Consider the following 21806-nt stretch of genomic DNA (forward strand, 5'->3'; position numbering starts at 1 on the left):
GTCACCACTACTAAATGACTCGATAAACAAGGGAACAAGGAGGACAGGATGATGTACAGAAAGGCGTGGTTGCTTGTGTGAGCAAGGGTTACAGATGTAGGATCTTCATTTGAGTCAGTTTGCTACAGCAGGACAATAATCCTGCAGCAACAGGAAATATGAATTATTATGATTAACAGACTTTTTGGTTGATACATTTTTGTAAAGTTGAAATTAAAATCTTCAGAAGCCTTTTTAAACCTCATGAACTACACGTTTTAAAATGTCCTGCATTGCAGGAAAGTAAGTTGTCCTGCAACAGGGTGATCAAATTAAGATCCTACATCTGTACCATAGAGATGGTTTGCTCCTCCTAACCCTGTTGGAAGTGGAACACCTTGTCACTGTGACGACCCTGACCCTGAGGCTGTTACAAGACCAGGGTTGACTGACCAGCGTTTCATCATCAGAAATAAAAAATATAAGTGATGAATATAATACATATTCTTTATTTTTTCAGCATTTTTGCTTTCTAGATGTTTCCTTTATTTTCATGAAAAATCTATACTTTTTTGGGGTGATATACAGTTTGTTGAGTTGGAATTTGTCTGCTGTATTGTAGTTTTTGACAAATGGATAAGATACGTATCTGTCCTCTTGCCTCCTGAGTCATACTCAGTGATGATCATTTCTGTTTGATTATTTCTGTCTGTTGAATATATAGATAGATAATCTGTACTGTACTGCATGGGCTTTTCTGCACCAGCTCTGTAAGCTGATTTCTGCCTGTGTTTCAGTAAAAGTGTCAGTTTGTGACTCACTCCTCTGGCTTGACTTCTTTACTGCGTCCATGATCTGTGTCCCACCCAGGGTTGGGTAGGTTACTTTCTAAGTACAGTTACTGGTCACCTGTCCAAAATTGTTATCAGTAATGTAACTTTTGGATTACCCAAACTCAGTAACGTAATCTGATTACATTTAGTTACTTGTAGATTTCTTACCCCTTAAGAGGCCTTAGAAGAATACAAAAATGTATGTTACCAATTGAACCAAATTTATTGCAGGATAAATAAATGTTGAAGTTTACATAGGTGACCATATATGGATGTTACATTTTACTTTATGAGTTGGTTATGTAGGCTTCTTCTAACCCATCGCTTTCTACTACATATAAAACAATTAAATGATATATTTACATTAAAAAAACAGTCTATCAGAATTCCAGTCAGTCCAATAGATGTTATACCCGTTAATCTTCAAGAATAGAAGTATAGATTAGCCAAATGATTTTACCTGAGCATAACCCCAAAACGAAAGACTTATTAGCCAGCCCAATGTTGTTTATTTTGTTGTCACGGAGGACTGATTCGAGCTGAAAATAAACAATGCGCTCATGGAATGGCATGCTTTGAGCACTACAGAAAAGTGCTATATGCTGCATTTGCTATAGGCCTATTGGTTAACTTTTTTTGTGACACTTTGATATCTTGATAATATGCAGCTGTTTAAAGGGCAAATCCACAGATGAAACTGTCTTCTCAAAAGAGTTGCAAAGAAAAAGCCATATCTCAGACTGGTCAATAAAAATAAAAGATTAAGATGTGCAAAGGACACAGACACTGGACAGAGGAACTCTGCCTAGAATGCCAGCATCCCAGAGTCACCTCTTCACTGTTGATGTTGAGACTGGTGTTTTGTGGGTACTATTTAAAATGAAGCTGCCAGTTGAGGACTTGTGAGGCGTCTGTTTCTCAAACTAGACACTCTAAAGTACTTGACCTCCTGCTCAGTTGTGCACCGCGGCCTCCAAAGCCTCTTTCTATTCTGGTTAGAGCCAGTTTAGTTGTTCTGTGAAGGGACAAGTACACGGCGGCAGGGTAGCCTAGTGGTGAGAGTGTTGGACTAGTAACCGAAAGGTTGCAAGTTCAAATCCCCAAGCTGACAAGGTACAAATCTGTCGTTCTGCCCCTGAACAGGCAGTCAACTCACTGTTCTTAGGACGTCATTGAAAATAAGAATTTGTTCTTAACTGATTTGCCTAGTTAAACAAAGGTAAAATACATTTTAAAAACAGTGTTGTAAGAGATCTTCAATTTCTCGCATGGAATAGCCTTCATTTCTCAAAACAAAAATAGACTGACGAGTTTCAGAAGAAAGATCTTTGTTTCTGGCCATTTTGAGCCTGTAATCGAACCCACAAATTCTGATGCTCCAGATACTCAACTAGTCTAAAGAAGGCCAGTTTTATTGCTACTTTAATCAGAACAGCTTTTAGCCGTGCTAAGATAATTACAGAAGTGTTTTCTAATTATCTATTAGCCTTTTTAAAATTATAAACTTGGATTAGCTAACACAACGTGCCATTGGAACACAGGAGTGATGGTTGCTGATAATGGGCCTCTGTACGCCTATGTAGATATTCCACAAACAATCTGCCGTTTCCAGCTACAATAGTCATTTACAACATTAATAATGTCTACACTATTATTTCTGATCAATTTGATGTTATTTTAATGGACAAAAAATATGCTGTTCTTTAAAAAACAAGGACATTTTGAAGTGACCCCAAACTTTTGAACGGTAGTGTATAAATACAGTTGAAGTCGGAAGTTTACATACACTTAGGTTGGAATCATTTAAAACTCGATTTTCAACTACTCCACAAATGTCTTGTTAACAAACTATAGTTTTGGCAAGTCGGTTAGGACATCTACTTTGTGCATGACACAAGTCATTTTTCCAACAATTGTTTACAGACAGATTATTTCACTTATAATTCAATGTATCACAATTCCAGTGGGTCAGAAGTTTACATACACTAAGTTGACTGTGCCTTTCAACAGCTTGAAAATTATGTAATGGCTTTAGAACCTTCTGATAGGCAAATTGACATCATTTGAGTCAATTGGAGGTGTACCTGTGGATGTATTTCAAGGCCTACCTTCAAACTCAGTGCCTCTGCTTGACATCATGGGAAAATCAAAATAAATCAGCCAAGACCTTAGAAAAAAAGATTGTAGACCTCTACAAGTCTGGTTCATCCTTGGGAGCAATTTCCAAACACCTGGAGGTACCACGTTCATCTGTACAAACAATAGTACGCAAGTATAAACACCATTGGACCACGCAGCCATCATACCGCTCAGGAAGGAGATGCGTTTTGTCTCCTGGAGATGAACGTACTTTGGTGTGAAAAATGCAAATCAATCCCAGAACAACAGCAAAGGACCTTGTGAAGATGCTGGAGGAAACAGGTACAAAAGTATCTATATCCACAGTAAAACGAGTCCGATATCGACATAACCTGAAAGGCCGCTCAGCGAGGAAGAAGCCACGGCTCCAAATTAAAAAGCCAGACTACGGTTTGCAACTGCACATGGGGACAAAGATCGTACTTTTTGCAGAAATGTCCTCTGGTCTGATGAAACAAAAATATAACTGTTTGGCCATAAAGACTATCGCTATGTTTGGAGGAAAATGGGGGAGGCTTGCAAGCAAAAGAACAGCGTCCCAACTGTGAAGCACGGGGATGGCAGCATCATGTTGTGGGGGTGCTTTGCTGCAGGAGGGACTGGTGCACTTCACAAAATAGATGCCATCATGAGGAATGGAAATTATGTGGATATATTGAAGCAACATCTCAAGACATCAGTCAGGAAGCTTGGTCACAAATGGATCTTCCAAATGGACAATGACCCCAAGCTTACTTCCAAAGTTGTGGCAAAATGGCTTAAGGACAACAAAGTCAAGGTATTGGAGTGGTCATCACAAAGCCCTGACCTCAATCCTATAGAAAAATTGTGGGCAGAACTGAAAAAGTGTGTACGAGCAAGAAGGCCTACAAACCTGACTCAGTTACACCAGCTCTGTCAGGAGGAATGGGCAAAAAAATCACCCAACTTATTGTGGGAAGCTTGTGGAAGGCTACCCAAAACATTTGACCCAAGTTAAACAATTTAAAGGCAATGCTACCAAATTCTAATTGAGTGTATGTAAACTTCTTATACACTGAAAATGTGATGAAAGAAATAATAGCTGAAATAAATCACTCTCTACTATTATTCTGACATTTCACATTCTTACAATAAAGTGGTGAACCTAACTGACCTAGAACAGAATTTTTACTAGGATTAAATGTCAGAAATTGTGTAAACTTCCGACTTCAACTGTATATGTGCTCAATGCTGATTGGAATGTCATTGGGAAAACATAGAAGTGTCAGATAATGTTTTGCAAATCCTCTCTGAATTTAAAAGTAATCCTCGAAGTAAGCATTTGTTTTTCAAAAAGTATCTGTAATCTCATTCCAATATTTTTGCGGTAACGTACTGGATTACAGTTACCGTTTTTTTGTAGTCCCACTTATATGGCTTGGAGCCTTTGCTCCTCCATTGATGTACCTTTGTGTGTATTAGAGGGAGTGCAAGACTATATTAGTGCATCTGTGTGTAAGAGAAAGAGGTTGTATGACAGAGGGAGTGTGTGTCTTTGTTAGAGGGCACTCTTAGAGGGTTTTACAATTACAGACCCTAAACATGCTTATTTCCTCACTTTCTGCCTGAGTACCTCCCCTCAACACACACACACACACACATTACCAAACCACAGCTTTAGTTGCCCTCGCTCACACTCCCAAAGAAGCCAATGCCCCAGATCTTCTTGGTCACACACACTAAGATACACACTTAGACCAATGCCCCACAGAGGGAAAGAAGGTTCTCTGTTGGGGCTGGGAAAAGTGGTCTGACTGCAGTGTAGACAGCATACCCATGTGAAACTGGGAGCTGCCGTCCACCTATCAGAGAGAGGACACAGTGGGCTACAGCGCTCCAGGAAATATTCTGTATGTAAGAGAAAGTATCTCAATAGTCTTCCAATTTTCAGATCTGAAAAAGGGAAAGCTTAAAACAATATCGAGGAAGATTTATGGGAATTTGACTCTCCAATTATTTCATCGTAGCGGCAGAAAGGAGACACGGAACTTTGGAATCATGACCTTCATGGCTGGACAGTCAAAAGGGTAATAGAATGATGAGTTAATGCATGCATGGAAATCGTGTCCGTTTACTGTTCAATTAAAACCACGGTGAATTATTTCCCAGGGAAAGTCAATCATTATAAACCAAATACTGAGATTCTACTCATCCATAACATTCCATAGTAAATGTCCTGCGAAGAATAACAAACTCTGGATGGGAAAGGTCATGTATATTACTCTCTTTATTAAGTGACACAGATGTACATTAAACGTTGTGTACAATATGACAATGAGCAACAAATATGAAGGCGCTGTTGTACCATACCAGCAACTTATGTTGACAATTTGTAAATGTTCATTGAATGTCAAATAAAGATGTTGTCCGTGAGGCTTTTTTGTTTCTCGCTCTGGGTCTGCAAACTACAGGTATATTTCCCCCAGTGTGTGTTTGTGTGTATTAGATACTTCAAGAGTTACTGTAGATTTACTACAAAACCGGAGTCAAGATATTAATAGTTAAATACGTTTCACTCACACAACCACAATAATGTGTGCATGGTGTAACACAGGATCCTTCATGAGTTACTGTAGATGAACTACAAAACCGGAGTCTGACTTTTTTCATCAAATAAAACTTTAAAATGGACAAACATGTTTCACACAGACACACCCGAGCACACACACACACACACACGCGCACACACGCACACACACACGCACACACACGCGCACACACACACACACACGCGCACACACACACACACACACGCACACACACACGCACACACACACGCACACACACAGGGTTATGTACCAATATAGCTGCAGTCCAGAGAGAAACAAGAGGCATCAGTTATGATGACAGTTCAATTACATATTACAAATGCAAGTGCAGCATACATGAACAAAAGAAAATGGTCCTTGTGAGTATTTCTGGATTCTGTGGCTTCGGTGTTTGTGTTTTGGGCATTACAAGCCCTTGCCAGTCCTCACTAAGTACATTTCTCCACCCTCAAAGTAGTAAAAGTCTACTTTTCAAACCACATTCAGTGGTTTTGTGTGGGAGGCACGTCCATGGAGTAAAAAATACCCTTTAGCCAGCGGTGTAGTGACATATCACTCCTTTCCTAAAAACTCAAGCCTGGGTTCTTTTCTGTGACTTACAGTCACAAAAATGTTATATGAGGAGATAAACACGTGGGGTCACTTCAGAACTTCCAATAATGTTATATCCTTAGAGCTGAGCATATGAGGTAAATGAATGTAAACTATTTTAATTGCTGCTTAGTTTGCTTGCTATGTCAATCAATCGTTACGTTTATAAGCTTTGCTCTTACCAGAGGGAATGTAGCCCCTTCCGAGTGACCTGTCTTCAACATACCATAAGGCAGCAGTGGGAATCAATGGGTGCATAAATACCTATATAGTAAAATATAATCAATATGCATGAGTAGGATGGTTACCGTCCTCACAGGGAATATAGGTACATTCTAATAGATCAGTGAGTGAAGCTAATTCAACCTTATTCTACCAGGAAATAAGCCATGTCCTTGTTCATGCTCATAAGAACTGTATGGTGAGATATATCACACTCATAATAACCCCCCTGGACAACAACAATGCTCATATCGGTTAACAAAATAACCTGCTGTGAGGCTCTTCAGTTCTCAGGTGACTTCAATGTCAGTTTATAATGATTCAAGTTCACTTTATCAGTACCAGCAGTACCAGCCTCAAACCGATCAGTAATCAATATAGTGTCATACAAAGTAAATGTAGTTTTTTTTGGGGGGGGGGGGGATATCAATCCATCTTTGGAGAGTGAGAGTATGAAAGGATTCTCACTGGTAGCTGAGTATGTGACATCAGAGGGAGGTGAAGGGAGTAAAACGTCTGTCTCTGCCAAATGTGCCAATGCCAAAGACATTCAGCTGTCTGCGTTCCCCTTTGCACAGGTCTGTTTTTTGTCTGTTTTGGCCCAGAGAAAAAAAAATAGGAGGTACATGTCGACTGTGATGTAGCGGAAAAACCATGTCTTGGTTCAGAGGCAATGTAAAACACTGAGTAGGATTACAGTTAAATAGAGCACAATAAAGAGACGGAGCTTTGATGCATACAACAGCTCCGTGGGAGTGTGGGAGTTGTTGGGTGAATGTATTTGTGGGTATGAGTGCATGTGCACGCATGTGTTTGACGAGTGCGTGTGTACACACGTGCGCGCGTGTGTATTTGAAGAAAGGAAAAAACGTACGCGTGCTCATTTGTCAACTAGGCCATGTGACGCGTCGGACTCGTTTGACAGCATTCATTGGCTCAGAACCTGGTGTGCCGGGTTTCAACCAGGAACCTGTTTCATTCCACAGTAATGTAGGTATCCTCTCCTGCCACACCTCACATCCTTTCAGAAGAAAAACGTCGGAGGCATTAGTTGCGCCTGTCCACCTGGAATCTGAGTGGAGGTTATGCAGAGGAGACAATGAAAGAAGGAAGACAGAGGTGGCGATCCCAGAGTTAGAAAGTGTCTTTCAGCAGTCCCAGTTTCCGCAGCGCATCCCTGCGCGACTCATCCGACGCTCCCCGTCCGGAGAACTGCACAGTGATCCCTTGGGAGCGGAAGGACGGCTTGGAGACGGCGGACTTCGGCCTGGGCTCCGGGGGAGACGCCACCACCCTGTTGGAGCTAGGGGGAGTGCTGTAGCAGAAAGGTCTGGGGGCTTGAGAAGGCACTGGGGATGAAGCTTTGCTGGGGGACCTCACTTTTGTGTGAGTTTGTGTGAGGATGTCAGGGGTGGTAATGGGGGAGGGGGTGGTGTGGGATGGGGTGACCATTCTGGTCTTCCCCCCGTAGCTGTTGACCTCGTAGGGCATGGTTTCTACTTTGGTTGTGATGGAGGTGGAGGTTGGTGGAGGCATCCTTTTGGCTGGGGTGGAGTTGAAAGCTGGGGGAGGCATCACTCTGGCTGGGGTGGGGGTGGAGACAGGGGGAGGCATCACTTTGGCTGGGGTGAAGTTGGAGGCTGGGGTAGGCATCACTCTGGCGGAGGTGGATGCTGGGGGAGGTATGGCCCTGCTCTGGATGTCTGGTTGTGGTGGATCAGGCCTGGTTGTGGTAACAGGAGCAGGTTTCATTACCTTAGTCTTACCCCGTAAGGGTTGAAGTCACTGTGAGAGGTCACTGGGTGGGCCTTACTGCCATGGCTGCTGGTGGAGGGAGCAGCAGCAGCAGCAGCCTTAGAGGGGTTCACCACGATGGTCTTCCCGCCATAGCTGTTAAAGTCCTTGGACGAGACTTCGGGCGGGGGAGAAGCAGGCATGTTGTCATGGATACTGGCGTGAGAGCTGTTGGTGTTGACTGTTACTGGTGGCAAGGGGCTTGCCTGTCTGGCCACGCCTGGTTTACTCATGGGTGTCAGTGTAGGAACGGGTGTAGGGGTGGCAACCGGAATCGGGGCAGCAGCGGGTTTGGCGTTTGTGCTGCTCTTGGGGGTGATTGTAAGAGAGAAATCCCCTGACGGGGAGCGGTTTCGGCTCAAGCCCAGTTTGGACAGTGCCTCCATCCGGGACTTATTTGGAGTGGGATCCCTGAAAGACACACTGCGGGTGGGAAGTTTTACCTGGACCTTCTGCAGCCCATGGAGTTTCTCTGCCTCCACAGGGTGGGACGTCCCTGATAGGTTAGCCAGCATCTGAGACTTCCTGTCCTGGAGGTTCACACTGGCAAGCAAATCGCTGTGGTGCTGGTTGCTGCCCATTATCATGTTGATGTTGACGGGGTAATGGTTGGGCTTGGCTGAGGTGGTCGGACCCTGTTTGATTGGATAATCTGGGGAGGTGGGTGGTCTCTCTATGTTCTCCAAATCAAGGTTCCTACGGTGGTTGGACAGGAGGGAGGAGGAGAGGATGTTGGTGTTCCCCCCGCTCCCCTGGTTCTCGGCGATCTTCTGGGCGATGACGACGGGGGTGGGGACGGAGCCTACAGGCTGGTACAGGGCTTGGCCATAGGGGGCATTGTCTTTTCCAGGAAGGGGCAGGTTGCACTCTGTAGGGAAGTTTTCCATCACCTCGCGCCTCAGTTTGTTATCAAAATGCCTCTCAGGGTTGTTCATCACCATATTCTGGGTGAAATCTGCAAAAAGAAAGTTTGAGAAGTAAACTCATCAGTTCTCGACACGTTCTGTATCTTCAAAAGACAAGGTCAATGGCAAGTCTATATCTTCAAAAAACCATTGGGTGAATGGCAAGTCTGAATCATTGTTCTTGTTCTTGTACACACGCTGCAAATGTCAATGCGGAGTAATCCGTCATTCTGATGACAGTGATAAAGTCTGATCTCATTTGACTGTAGTAATTCTAATGATCAAAAGGGACTGGTAATCATAATCAAATGTAAACAGTACTGTTCAGGGTGGAGCAAGTAGTGGACTGTGCTGTACCTGGCATGGAGGACTTGAACGGTGCCTGTATGGGGTGGACTAGATCAGGCTGTGCTGGGCGAACCAGGTCTATGATGTCCTGGTCCTTGGTGCTGGTGGGTCTGTCCATGGCTGAGCGGGGTGGTACGGTGCTGGGGGCAGATGCCAGGATGGGGGGTCCTGGTCCATCAAGCTCATCTACTACTGGGGCAGTCAGAAGGGAGTCAATGGTCTCCTCAAAGAACAGGATACAATCCTGCTCCTCCTGGCTTAAGAACTGAAGCGCGTTATCCTCCTGTAGGGGGTGACACAGAGCACAGGGCAACACAACACACACGAGTCACTTGGATGGAACCGGCTACAGGGACACACTAGTAGATCATCAAAAACGTAGGTTAAAGGTGCTCTTTGGTTAAGGGGTAATTGGTCATACATGAGTTACTGTTATACAATAATGTATGTCACAGTAATGTATCTCCTATAACATCCCAGGTCTAGTGTATGGAATATACTTCATGTTGCCCAAAAGAGTTATGTAAAGGATGTAAACAAACATAGATCCTGTTGGTTTAGCCTTTCTCCTCCTACTTGAAAGGACCACACCAAATGTTGATCTGCCGTTTGTCTGGCGTTCGTTCGGTGCGCCATGTATTAGAGACCACCCGCTGGTGGACAGCTGACTGCCAACATTTTTGCACAATTCTTAACTGAGAGACCCTGTGTCCCAATCCATCAAGCTGCCTGCCATCTCTCGTATGTTTATGTATGTGTATGAGCGACGGTGAGAACACAGGGCTGCTTGTTCGTGCTCTCCCACCTCCCAACCTTCTAAATCCCCCCAACCCAGCTCAGAGCCCTGGAGGGAGGAGCCTACATCCTCTAGCCCCTCCTACAGGGAGACCTCACTGCCTACATGTTACATCACTACCTGTCCCTCTGTACAGAGCACATGCAGCCACAGAACAACAGGCATAGGGTATCCAATGATAGGGCTGCTTTGACAGCTGCTGGATGACACTGACTATAGCTTTTCCACTGCTCTCTGGGTTCTGTTTCACTCAAGATAATGCGCTGAATCAAAGGGCAACCTGGTTAGATTGTTTAAAATGAACCTTTAATGGGTTTAGGAAAAAGGCATTAGGTCTACAGAATGAACAATCCAGCTAGAGACTAGCTATATATACTGTAGATCCCCCATAAAACAATGTGTCATCTAAATACACACATGTAGGGAGTAGACACACAAACCCAGGAAAGCACACACAGACACAAATACCTGGCTGACCATGGCCCATTTTTTATTGCAACAAGAAAGTAAAAAACAGATGCACCCATACACCTTTCATTGACAATTACCACCACTGTCAATCAGTGACAAACAAACTATTTTTGTTTGCCGTTTCAGGTTACGACCCTGTGCCTGTGATTACTAGGGTAACAGGTTGCCACTGCAGCAGAATGCCATCTCGTTGCTAGGCATCACTGTAGGGATGGAGAGATCAACCTTTACCAGAGGTAAATATTTACCACAACACAGACCTGTTCTATTCAGCCACACATACACACACCAACCATACACACACATGTATGCACGCACCCATGTGCACACTCACACACACACACGCACGCACCAACACACACGCACGCACACACACACCTGCAGACAAACTCAGTTGAAACCAAACACCACTGACTTTTGTTGTGTGATGCAGGACCTACAAAACTGCACCTTAACCGGTTTCCCTTAGTCTCCGTGGTGTGTGTGTATGTGTGTGTGTATATATGTGTGTGTGTGTCATCCCTGAGGCATGCAACAGGATGTAGTGGTTAATCCTGTGTAGTTTCTCAGTGACAGTATGACAGAGGGGGGCATGGAGACAGACTTCGCTGTATAAACAGCACAGTCAGGTTTGAAAAGCACAGCAAGTCACACAATGAAAAGCACCTGCTCTCAACCAGGAACAGGTGAATTCTTCAATGCCACACCCCCCTAACATGGGTGCATAAATTGTGAACAAATGGAGAAATATTTTGAATTTTATATTTGAGATACTAAGAGAAAAAAAACATTAACTGAAATGTTTTCATTCAAATTATACTCACAAATGGTCTACTGTGGGAGTTTCTATTAGCGCCATCATGACCCCCGTTGACCCCGAAATGGAGGTTAGGATTGGCCTGCACTCGGACGTCCATGGTTATCGGGTCAAATGCCAGGTGACTTGTGGGTATCTCATGAGGGGTCAGTGGTCTCCGAGCAGTCCTTGGAGATAAAGTCCGGGAACGCTCTCACTCTGAAAAATCTTTTAATCTCCTCAAACACAGTCTAGAAACAAATAGAGAGAGGAGGAACGGCATAAAGGAAAGGAGGCCAGCTCAAACAATAACACAGTAGTAGTTGTACAGTATAAGACTGTAGACTGATAGCCTGGACTAAGACTGTACCGTAATAGAATGAATGTAATAATACAGTAGTAGTTGTACAGTATAAGACTGTAGACTGATAGCCTGGAATAAGACTGTACCGTAATAGAATGAATGTAATAATACAGTAGTAGTTGTACAGTATAAGACTGTAGACTGATAGCCTGGACTAAGACTGTACCGTAATAGAATGAATGTAATAATACAGTAGTAGTTGTACAGTATAAGACTGTAGACTGATAGCCTGGACTAAGACTGTACCGTAATAGAATGAATGTAATAATACAGTAGTAGTTGTACAGTATAAGACTGTAGACTGATAGCCTGGACTAAGACTGTACCGTAATAGAATGAATGTAATAATACAGTAGTAGTTGTACAGTATAAGACTGTAGACTGATAGCCTGGACTAAGACTGTACCGTAATAGAATGAATGTAATAATACAGTAGTAGTTGTACAGTATAAGACTGTAGACTGATAGCCTGGACTAAGACTGTACCGTAATAGAATGAATGTAATAACACAGTAGTAGTTGTACAGTATAAGACTGTAGACTGATAGCCTGGACTAAGACTGTACCGTAATAGAATGAATGTAATAAAACAGTGGTGTTTTGGTTTACTATAACATCAATATGATGTTGTTGACTGTCTAAATACTCTCGGGGGAAACAGCTGGTGAGAACAGAGCACTCCCCCACAGCTCTCCTTGGGAAAATGTCTCCCTCCTTCCTTCCTTCCCCCTCCCCAAACACGTATTCAGTGTAAGTCTACATCATGTAAATACCAAACTCTCAACACAAAGTTTGAACTCCAAGCTGACACTGACTCAACCATCTCAGCTGAAGTGAAGTATCAACAGTCATTTTGCAAATGTCGTCATGTTTGCCATTGCTGGTCTCCTCAGCCGGGGGGAGCAGATCCCCAAGTCATAGGCAAGAACAAGGTGCACCTTGTTCAGTAGGTCCCTCGACGAGTGCGTCCTTGTCATTTGTGATAGTTATTACACTGTCTATAGCAGGTAGTTATTACAATATACCTATTACATGTCGTTTTTTCCCCCCACCAGTCACTCCATGGGTAGTTATGGCACAGAATCACTGGTATAGAGCTCATGAACTGATAGACGAGTTATTCTGGATCAGGTATGTTAGCGACGAGCAAACAGGCTCCACCAGACAAGCCCTCCTTGTTTAGGACCTTCAAATACACCGACATTGGACGCTCAAAGCTGTTGAGTGATTTGTCAAGGTGACTGCTTTGACACATTCCATTCTCGCCACTGGTTTCGATGTAGCCTTATGAGTTTAGGTCATGATCAAATAAAACCTCAAATCAAGATATTTTGCAGTGGGACACTGGGACTTCCTATGTCCCAGTCCCAGTATTTTCTACGCAAATATTCTACCCAGTGAGTCCAAAATAGGTTTCCATAGACACAGGGTATGGTAGACACATTTACATTGAATGTACTTTACTTAACTTTCTTAAAAATTGAGAGATGCACTTACCTTTTAAAATAATCTTTAAATAACCATAGGCTACAGAGAAAAATATAAAAAAATGTCCCAAAACTCCACTCTGTATACAGGGATGGAGTAACAAACTCTTCCTTTTCGTAAACAAAAACATGAAATCGTTAGCTTTGTTCTGTAAGTTCTCTTCCCTCCCGTCTCCTCGCGGAACAGGCGTGCTTGGCGAACTCCCCGTGCGTAATGTGGCAGGTCTCCTGTTCCCGTGGAGCGTTAAGCGCACAGGACTCCACCCAATACAGCAGCCGAGCAGTAAACTGGAGCTTTCATTCAAGTGCTGGAGACAGCCCACTGACTCATATAAACGATTAAGACCGCCTTTCTTTGAGTCCCAGTTAAATATGTCGGCGATTATAGGCTTTTTCACTTACACATTTAAGCAACCTTGAACTTAACGCATGCACTAACGTGTCACATCTGGAATGTTCTGCAAACCTTTTGCTACAGACCATATAACCTTAATAATTATGAGTTCATATCATGCACGAAATGTAATTAATAATAATGTTTAGCCTACAAATTCCGTGTAGCAGCTTTTGCCCTGCCCTGATTGGGACCAACATTTTACAAACCACTCTCTAGACTAGAATTTCGTTAGTTTCAGCTTTGGCACAAATGAGATTGGCACCCAGTGCACGACATACCCTGGCCTTGTTAATAACATTTCATTCATAGGCAGGCATGTCTGTTATTTTCATGAATCATAGAGCATCTCTTTTATTCCCCAGCCTAATGAATGACATAATTAATGTCATTCCAAAATAACTGTTATCACCATAGCGACACCAACATTAAAATACAAGACAATTGGAGTGTTATGTAGTTTGGTTAACCTTCCAACATTGCGTTTAATTTGAGGACATGTATTTTTTTAGTCATGACTCGGAAGTCTTTGGCCGCAGTTTTTGCTGCTGGCGTTACCCTACTCGTCACCCATAATAGAATGAGGGTTCGTCTTTGTAGCTGTGCCATAATGGCTTCCGTGACCGCATAGCAGCACCGTCGAGCGCTATCGCCATTTTAAAGTAACATATATTCTTATTTTGTGTTTGAAAAAAGCGTAAAGCTAATATCGGTGATTTAACGCCACCTGCAGTGCTGGAGCAACCCAGTGGCGATCCATCATTCACGGAAGGCGGAGCAGAGCCCCACCTGTTCAGCTAAAAAATATATACATTTGAAGTCGGAAGTTGACATACACTTAGGTTGGAGTCATTAAAACTCGTTTTTCAACCACTCCACACATTTCTTGTTAAGAAACTATAGTTTTGGCAAGTCGGTTAGGACATCTACTTTGTGCATGACACAAATCATTTTTCCAACAAATTGTTTACAGGCAGATTATTTCACTTATAATTCACTGTATCACAATTCCAGTGGGTCAGAAGTTTACATACACTAAATTGACTGTGCGAAAAGTGCAAATCAATCCCAGAACAACAGCAAAGGACCTTGTGAATATGCTGGAGGAAACAGATACAAAAGTATCTACATCCACAGTAAAACAAGTCCTATATCGACATAAACTGGAAGGCCGCTCAGCAAGGAAGAAGCCACTGCTCCAAAACCGACATAAAAAAAAACAGACTACCGTTTGCAACTGCACATGGGGACAAAGATGGTACTTTTTGGAGAAATGTCCTCTGGTCTGATGAAACAAAAAATATAACTGTTTGGCCATAATGACCATCGTTATGTTTGGAGGAAAAAGGGGGAGACTTGCAAGCCAAAGAACACTGTCCCAACTGTGAAGCACGGGGGTGGCAGCATCATGTTGTGAGGGTGCTTTGCTGCAGGAGGGACTAGTGCACTTTACAAAATAGATGGCATCATGAGGATGGAAATTATGTGGATATATTGAAGCAACATCTCAAGACTTGGTCGCAAATGGGTCTTCCAAATGGACAATGACCTACTTCCAAAGTTGTGGCAAAATGGCTTAAGAACAACAAAGTTAAGGTATTGGAGTGGCCATCACAAAGCTCAATCCTATAGAACATTTGTGGGCAGAACTGAAAAAGCGTGTGCGAGCAAGGTGGCGTACAAACCTGACTCAGTTACACCAGCTCTGTCAGGAGGAATAGCCCAAAATTCACCCAAATAATTGTGGGAAGCTTGTGGAAGGCTACCCGAAACGTTTGACCCAAGTTAACAATTTAAAGGCAATGCTACCAAATACTAATTGAGTGTATGTAAACTTCTGACCCACTGGGAATGGAATCAGGCAGTAATCAAAAAAGTGTAAAAAATCTATAAATATATTTTAAATGGGAGATTCTTCAAAGTAGCCACCCTTTGCCTTGATGACAGCTTTGCACACTCTTGGCATTCTCTCAACCAGCTTCACCAGGAATTCAGAATGCAGAATTATTATGAATTCCAGTTCGGGAACGCGGTCCTCTTCCTAGAGCTCTGACCTGAAGATCACTGACGTCATGATTCAACCTTGTTTCCCCCCCCCCCCCCAGAGTTCCCAGTTGTCTTGAAAGCACCATAAATCCAAAGAATGCCAGACTTTTATGACAAAATTTGCCCTCAAGAAGGACCACCGCGCCATCTTCCTGTTCAATTGAGCACAGCACAATGGTGAGTCCTAAAATGTCCGAGAATAGGCCCTCTCCTATTCTCGCTATACACCAAGTCACTTGGCTCTGTCATAACCTCACATGGTCTCTCCTATCATTGCTATGCAGACGACACACAATTAATCTTCTCCTTTCCCCCCTCTGATGACCAGGTGGCGAATCGCATCTCTGCATGTCTGGCAGACATATCAGTGTGGATGACGGATCACCACCTCAAGCGGAACCTCGGCAAGACGGAGCTGCTCTTCCTCCCGGGGAAGGACTGCCCGTTCCATGATCTCGCCATCACGGTTGACAACTCTATCGTGTCCTCCTCCCAGAGCGCTAAGAACCTTGGCGTGATCCTGGACAACACCCTGTCGTTCTCAACTAACATCAAGGCGGTGGCCCGTTCCTGTAGGTTCATGCTCTACAACATCCGCAGAGTACGACCCTGCCTCACACAGGAAGCGGCGCAGGTCCTAATCCAGGCACTTGTCATCTCCCGTCTGGATTACTGCAACTCGCTGTTGGCTGGGCTCCCTGCCTGTGCCATTAAACCCCTACAACTCATCCAGAACGCCGCAGCCCGTCTGGTGTTCAACCTTCCCAAGTTCTCTCACGTCACCCCGCTCCTCCGCTCTCTCCACTGGCTTCCAGTTGAAGCTCGCATCCACTACAAGACCATGGTGCTTGCCTACGGAGCTGTGAGGGGAACGGCACCTCAGTACCTCCAGGCTATGATCAGGCCCTACACCCAATCAAGGGCACTGCGTTCATCCACCTCTGGCCTGCTCGCCTCCCTACCACTGAGGAAGTACAGTTCCCGCTCAGCCCAGTCAAAACTGTTCGCTGCTCTGGCCCCCCAATGGTGGAACAAACTCCCTCACGACGCCAGGACAGCGGAGTCAATCACCACCTTCCGGAGACACCTGAAACCCCACCTCTTTAAGGAATACCTAGGATAGGATAAAGTAATCCTTCTCACCCCCCCTTAAAAGACTTAGATGCACTATTGTAAAGTGGCTGTTCCACTGGATGTCATAAGGTGAAAGCACCAATTTGTAAGTCGCTCTGGATAAGAGCGTCTGCTAAATGACTTAAATGTAAATGTAAATGTCCTGCATGCTGCTGCATAAATGATGTAATATGCCAGGGAGATATCTATACCGTAGCTAAGAAAGTATTGCTAAGTGTATGTTGTGTAGTAAGCTGTTAGTAGCCCATGTGCCTCACCCTAATAATTTGGTCCCTTTCCCACCTCATAATTTAGCCTACTGTTCTGACTTCGTAGTGCTTGCACAAGATTTACATGCTAAAATTGCCACTGATCCCCGCTATCTAGCAGTGGTGTAAAAAGTATTCAAATCTCATGCTTGAGTAAAATGAAAAGATACCTTAATAGAAAATAACAAGGTAAAGTGAGTCACCCAGTAAAATACTACTTGAGCAAAAATCTAAAAGTATTTGGTTTTAAATATTACTTCAGTATCAAAAGTAAATGTAGTTGCTAAAATATACTTAAATATTAAAAGTAAAAGTACATATAATTTAAAATTCCTTGTATTAAGATGGCACAATTTTCTGTTTTTTTATTATTATTTATTTTTGGATACTCAGATATCATTTACAAACACAGTATTTGTGTTTAGTGAGTCTGCCAGATCAGAGGCAGTAGTGATGACCAGGGATGTTCTCTTGATAAGTGTGCGAATTGGACACTCTCCTGTCCTGCTAAGCATTTAAAGTGTAACTTTTGGGTGTCAGGGAAAATGTATGGAGTAAAAAGTATTTTTTTAGGAATGTAATGAAGTAAAAGTAGTCAAAAATATAACTAGTAAAGTAAAATACAAATACCCCAAAAAACTACTTAAGTAGTACTTCAATTTATTATTAAAAATACATTTTACCCCCTTTTCTCCCCAATTTAGTGGTATCCAATTGTTAGTAATTACTATCTTGTCTCATCGCTACAACACCCGTACGGGCTCGGGAGAGACGAAGGTCGAAAGTCATGCGTCCTCGAAACACAACCCAACCAAGCCGCACTGGTTCTTAACACAGCGCGCATGCAACCAGGAAGCCAGTCGCACCAATGTGTCGGAGGAAACACGTGCACCTGGCGACCTTGGTTAGCGCGCACTGCACCCGGCCCTCCACTGGAGTCGCTGGTGTGCGATGAGACAAGAATATCCGAGACAAGGATATCCCTACTGGCCAAACCCTCCCTAACCTGGACGACACTAGACCACGGACCTCCTGGCCTGGGCTCGAGTCTCTGGCTGCACAGCTAGCGCTGCCACCCGGGAGGCCACCAAAGTATTTTTACTTAAGTACTTTACACCACTGCCATCTAGTGGCCTCAACAAATGAATGCATTTTCTTCAAACAATATTGGGTTTAGGGACTCCCAGTGGTGATTTTAGCATGTAAATATTGGTAATAAATCCCAGCAAAGACACTGCACAACACAACACTAAACAATACATGAATTGCACTATAACAGTGACCAACGGTGCACACAAACTGTTAGGGCCTACATAAAGCTGTCCCAACAGCAGAGCTTTCTTTTCAGCACCATGGAGTGAATCCTTACCACCGCTACGACTGGCTATCAGCTTTTTCTGGCAACAGTTCATTCAGCCTCATTTACTGCCTTTTTAAAAACCATATCTGATATGGCTAACTTGTTTAAACAAATGTGGTGTCTACTGACAATTGAGATGTACAAACTATGGCATAAGAGAACGATAAGCGGATAAGAGGCAATCCGTAATTTCCAATAAGACCTGAGCGAGCTAAGACGGTCGTAGTCAATATAACTATTTGTTCAGGGGAAGAATTCAGAACATGGGCCGTTCTTACAGTATTCTCTCTGTACACAAAGTGAGAAACATAGGATAAATAAATGGGGCATATAAGCAGACAATGAAATCCCTTACAATATTCGATTTGGACATTTCTCTAAAACAGGCCATAGGCTACATGTTCACCACCAAGTTAGAACAGTAGGCTAAATTATCAGGGGGAAAGGGACCACATTTTCAGGGTGAGGCATATTGACATCATGCATATTTTCCTGGCATATTTCATCATTTATGCAGCAACATACAAGACATTTTTGGACTCACCATTGTGCTGTGCTCACTTGAACAGGAAGGTGGCTCTGCGGTCCTTCTCATGGGCAATTTTTTTCATTCAACTTTGTCATCAAAGTCTGGCATTCTCTGGATTTATGGTGCTTTCAAAACAACTGGGAACTAAAAAAAAAACGAGGTGGAATCATGATGACGTCAATGATCTTCAGGTCGTAGCTCTAGAAAGAGGCCCCAAGTTCCCTACTTGAATTCCGAGTTGTATGACCGTTCAAAACGTATAGTTCTCAGTTGTCTTGAAAGCAATGAAGTCTGAGATTTCCCAGTTTCCAGTTGTTTTGAACGCGGCAGAAGTCATGCTGAATTGACAGCATGGTCAATGTATTCAACCTTTTCTGGCCCATGGTGTTGAATGTTTATCCTTTTAAACTTGGAAAAGAGACCCTTAAACCCAGACTTGGACCACATACCCTCTCCACCAAATAGCAGGGGAAGAAAATAATTTATCTTCATATGACAAGGATTTAGTAGATTGTCAACGTGATTCATGATGATGACTGCTTGTCTAGCTAAGATTTTGAAAGTATGTAGATAAAACGTGATTTGACATCATTTTATCTGTGGCCAATGGTGAGCATTCTTGGATTTGCACTTCTTATGTAAATATATGGCAGCACCCAAGGGGGCTAGAACTTCCTAGCTGTCCCTGTAGATTGTGCTGTGACGAAGTGTCCCCGTGAGTGACAGAACACTGAGCCAATCACGGCGCAACTAGAGAAGATTACCAACTCCTACGCTCTGTATTTTCCACTGCCTGCCCCTCCACCACAGAAAGCACTGAGTTAGGCTGAAACACCTGCATTTTGGAGCTGCCTTACTCAAGAAAGCAAAGAAATTTGTATGAGGCTTTATTAACTACATTTTTTTTTACATTGTTTGAAAACTGATATGTGACACGTATTAATGCCAAAATAACATGTAAAACAGGAAACAAAAAAATTATATATATGTAAAACTGTGCTGTGCTGTGCCCTATCTTCCCTGAATGACAGGTCTCCATTGCCAGTGATATAGCTTAAAGCCACTTACAAACCATAGGCAGCCCAATTTCAAGAAGGGGATAATGATCTGATCATTGGCTGATTGCTCCCAACCCATAATAATCCCTACCCAGTTGACTACTTTGTCCATGATGAAAACAAGATATATCCATCTAGAGCCCTCTTTCTACCTCTATGTCGCCACCTGAAAGACACTCAAGCAGCCCTCAATGGCAATGTCCATGCTAAAACTGTTTTTATTCATTCAGAGCATTGAACTATTAAATAACTGAAGACAAGATGGCCAACTGTTATTTTCAACGTAATATCCTCACATTTGACGTCATCATGCCATCCAGAAGCATGACAGACAGTGGATGAATATAAAATGTTAAAGGGATAGTTCACCCAAATCACACACTGGTTTCCTTACCCTGTAAGCAGTCTACGGACAAGGTGCGTCCATACTTGCAAACATTTGAAAAAGTTTAAGTTTAAACTTTTTCATTCTCAAAATTCTCATAAGCCAATTAAAATCGTTGATGTAGTTGCAGGTGATAAAACGTTACATGTTAGCTGTTGCCATTGCATAACCTGGAACATTTTGCCCTATGCGAACCTGACCAGGTGGCAGTGATTATTTCCTGTAACAAATTCTGCATCAGCCAATTACAAATGTTGATGTAGTTGGACATGATAAAACACTTTTCCATGAGAGCGTCCCATAACAGAAGTCAAATGGCACCATCTGATAATTAAAGATACTAAAACACACATGAGATTTCAATTGGATGAATAGCCCACAGTGTGGTGAGCCCGACTGCTGGTCATTTTGCCGTTTGCGGCAAGTTCTAATTCATTCCAACAATCAATCAAATGTATTTATAAAGCCCTTTTTACATCAGCAGATGTCTCAAAGTGCTATACCTAGCCTAAAACCCCAAACAGCAAGCAACGCAGATGTAGAAGCACAGTGGCTAGAAAAAACTCCCTAGAAAGGCAGGCACCTAGAAAGAAACCCAGAGAGGAACCAGGCTCTGTGGTGTGGCCAGTCCTCTTCTGGCTGTGCCGGGTGGAGATTATAAGAGTACATGGCAATTTATGGCCAGATTGTTCTTCAAGATGTTCAAATGTTCATAGATGAGCAGCAGGGTCAAATAAGGCTGAGTAGAGCCTAGGATGATATCCTCCAGTGCACAAGCCCGAGGGAGTTTAATTTTTTTTGTCTGTAACTCAACCCACTCAACCCCTCCTAGAGACAGCATGGAAGAGCACTAGTAAGCCAGTGACTCGGCCCCTGTGAATCCCAGTGGAGAGAGGGGAGCCGGTCAGGCAGAGACAGCAAGGGCAGTTCGTCGCTCCAGTGTTTTGCCACTCACCTTCGCACCCCTGAGCCAGACTACAATCAATCATAGGACCTACTGAAGAGATGAGTCTTCAGTAAAGACTCAGAGTCTGCATCTCTCACATGGATAGGCACATCATTCCATAAAAAAATGAGATCAACGGGAGAACGCCCTGCCTCCAGCTGTTTGCTTAGAAATTCTAGGGACAATAAGGAGGCCTGCGTCTTGTGACTGTAGCGTAGGTGTAGGTATGTACAGCAGGACCAAATCGGAGAGATACGTAGAAGCAAGCCCATGTAATGCTTTGTAGGTTAGCAGTAAAACCTTGAAATCAGCCCTAGACTTAACAAGAAACCAATGTAGAGAGGCTAGCACTGGAGTAATAAGATCCAATTTTTTGGTTCTAGTCAGGAATCGAGCAGCCGTGTTAAGCAC

At 43.3% G+C, this 21806-nt stretch overlaps 1 protein-coding gene across 1 annotated transcript; it reads right to left on the bottom strand.

The window, feature by feature from the left end:
* Nucleotides 1-5175: 5175 nt before the first annotated feature.
* Nucleotides 5176-13763, bottom strand: LOC115133228 (rho GTPase-activating protein gacII-like). The gene is given in 5 exon segments (XM_029666232.2): nt 5176-8083; nt 8086-9083; nt 9391-9664; nt 11473-11695; nt 13306-13763. Coding segments are annotated over 4 exon segments (1980 nt in total). The 5' UTR covers nt 11566-11695; nt 13306-13763; the 3' UTR covers nt 5176-7468.
* Nucleotides 13764-21806: the final 8043 nt, after the last annotated feature.

Source organism: Oncorhynchus nerka, linkage group LG8 (assembly GCF_034236695.1).
Source record: "Oncorhynchus nerka isolate Pitt River linkage group LG8, Oner_Uvic_2.0, whole genome shotgun sequence".
Lineage (NCBI taxonomy): Eukaryota > Metazoa > Chordata > Actinopteri > Salmoniformes > Salmonidae > Oncorhynchus > Oncorhynchus nerka.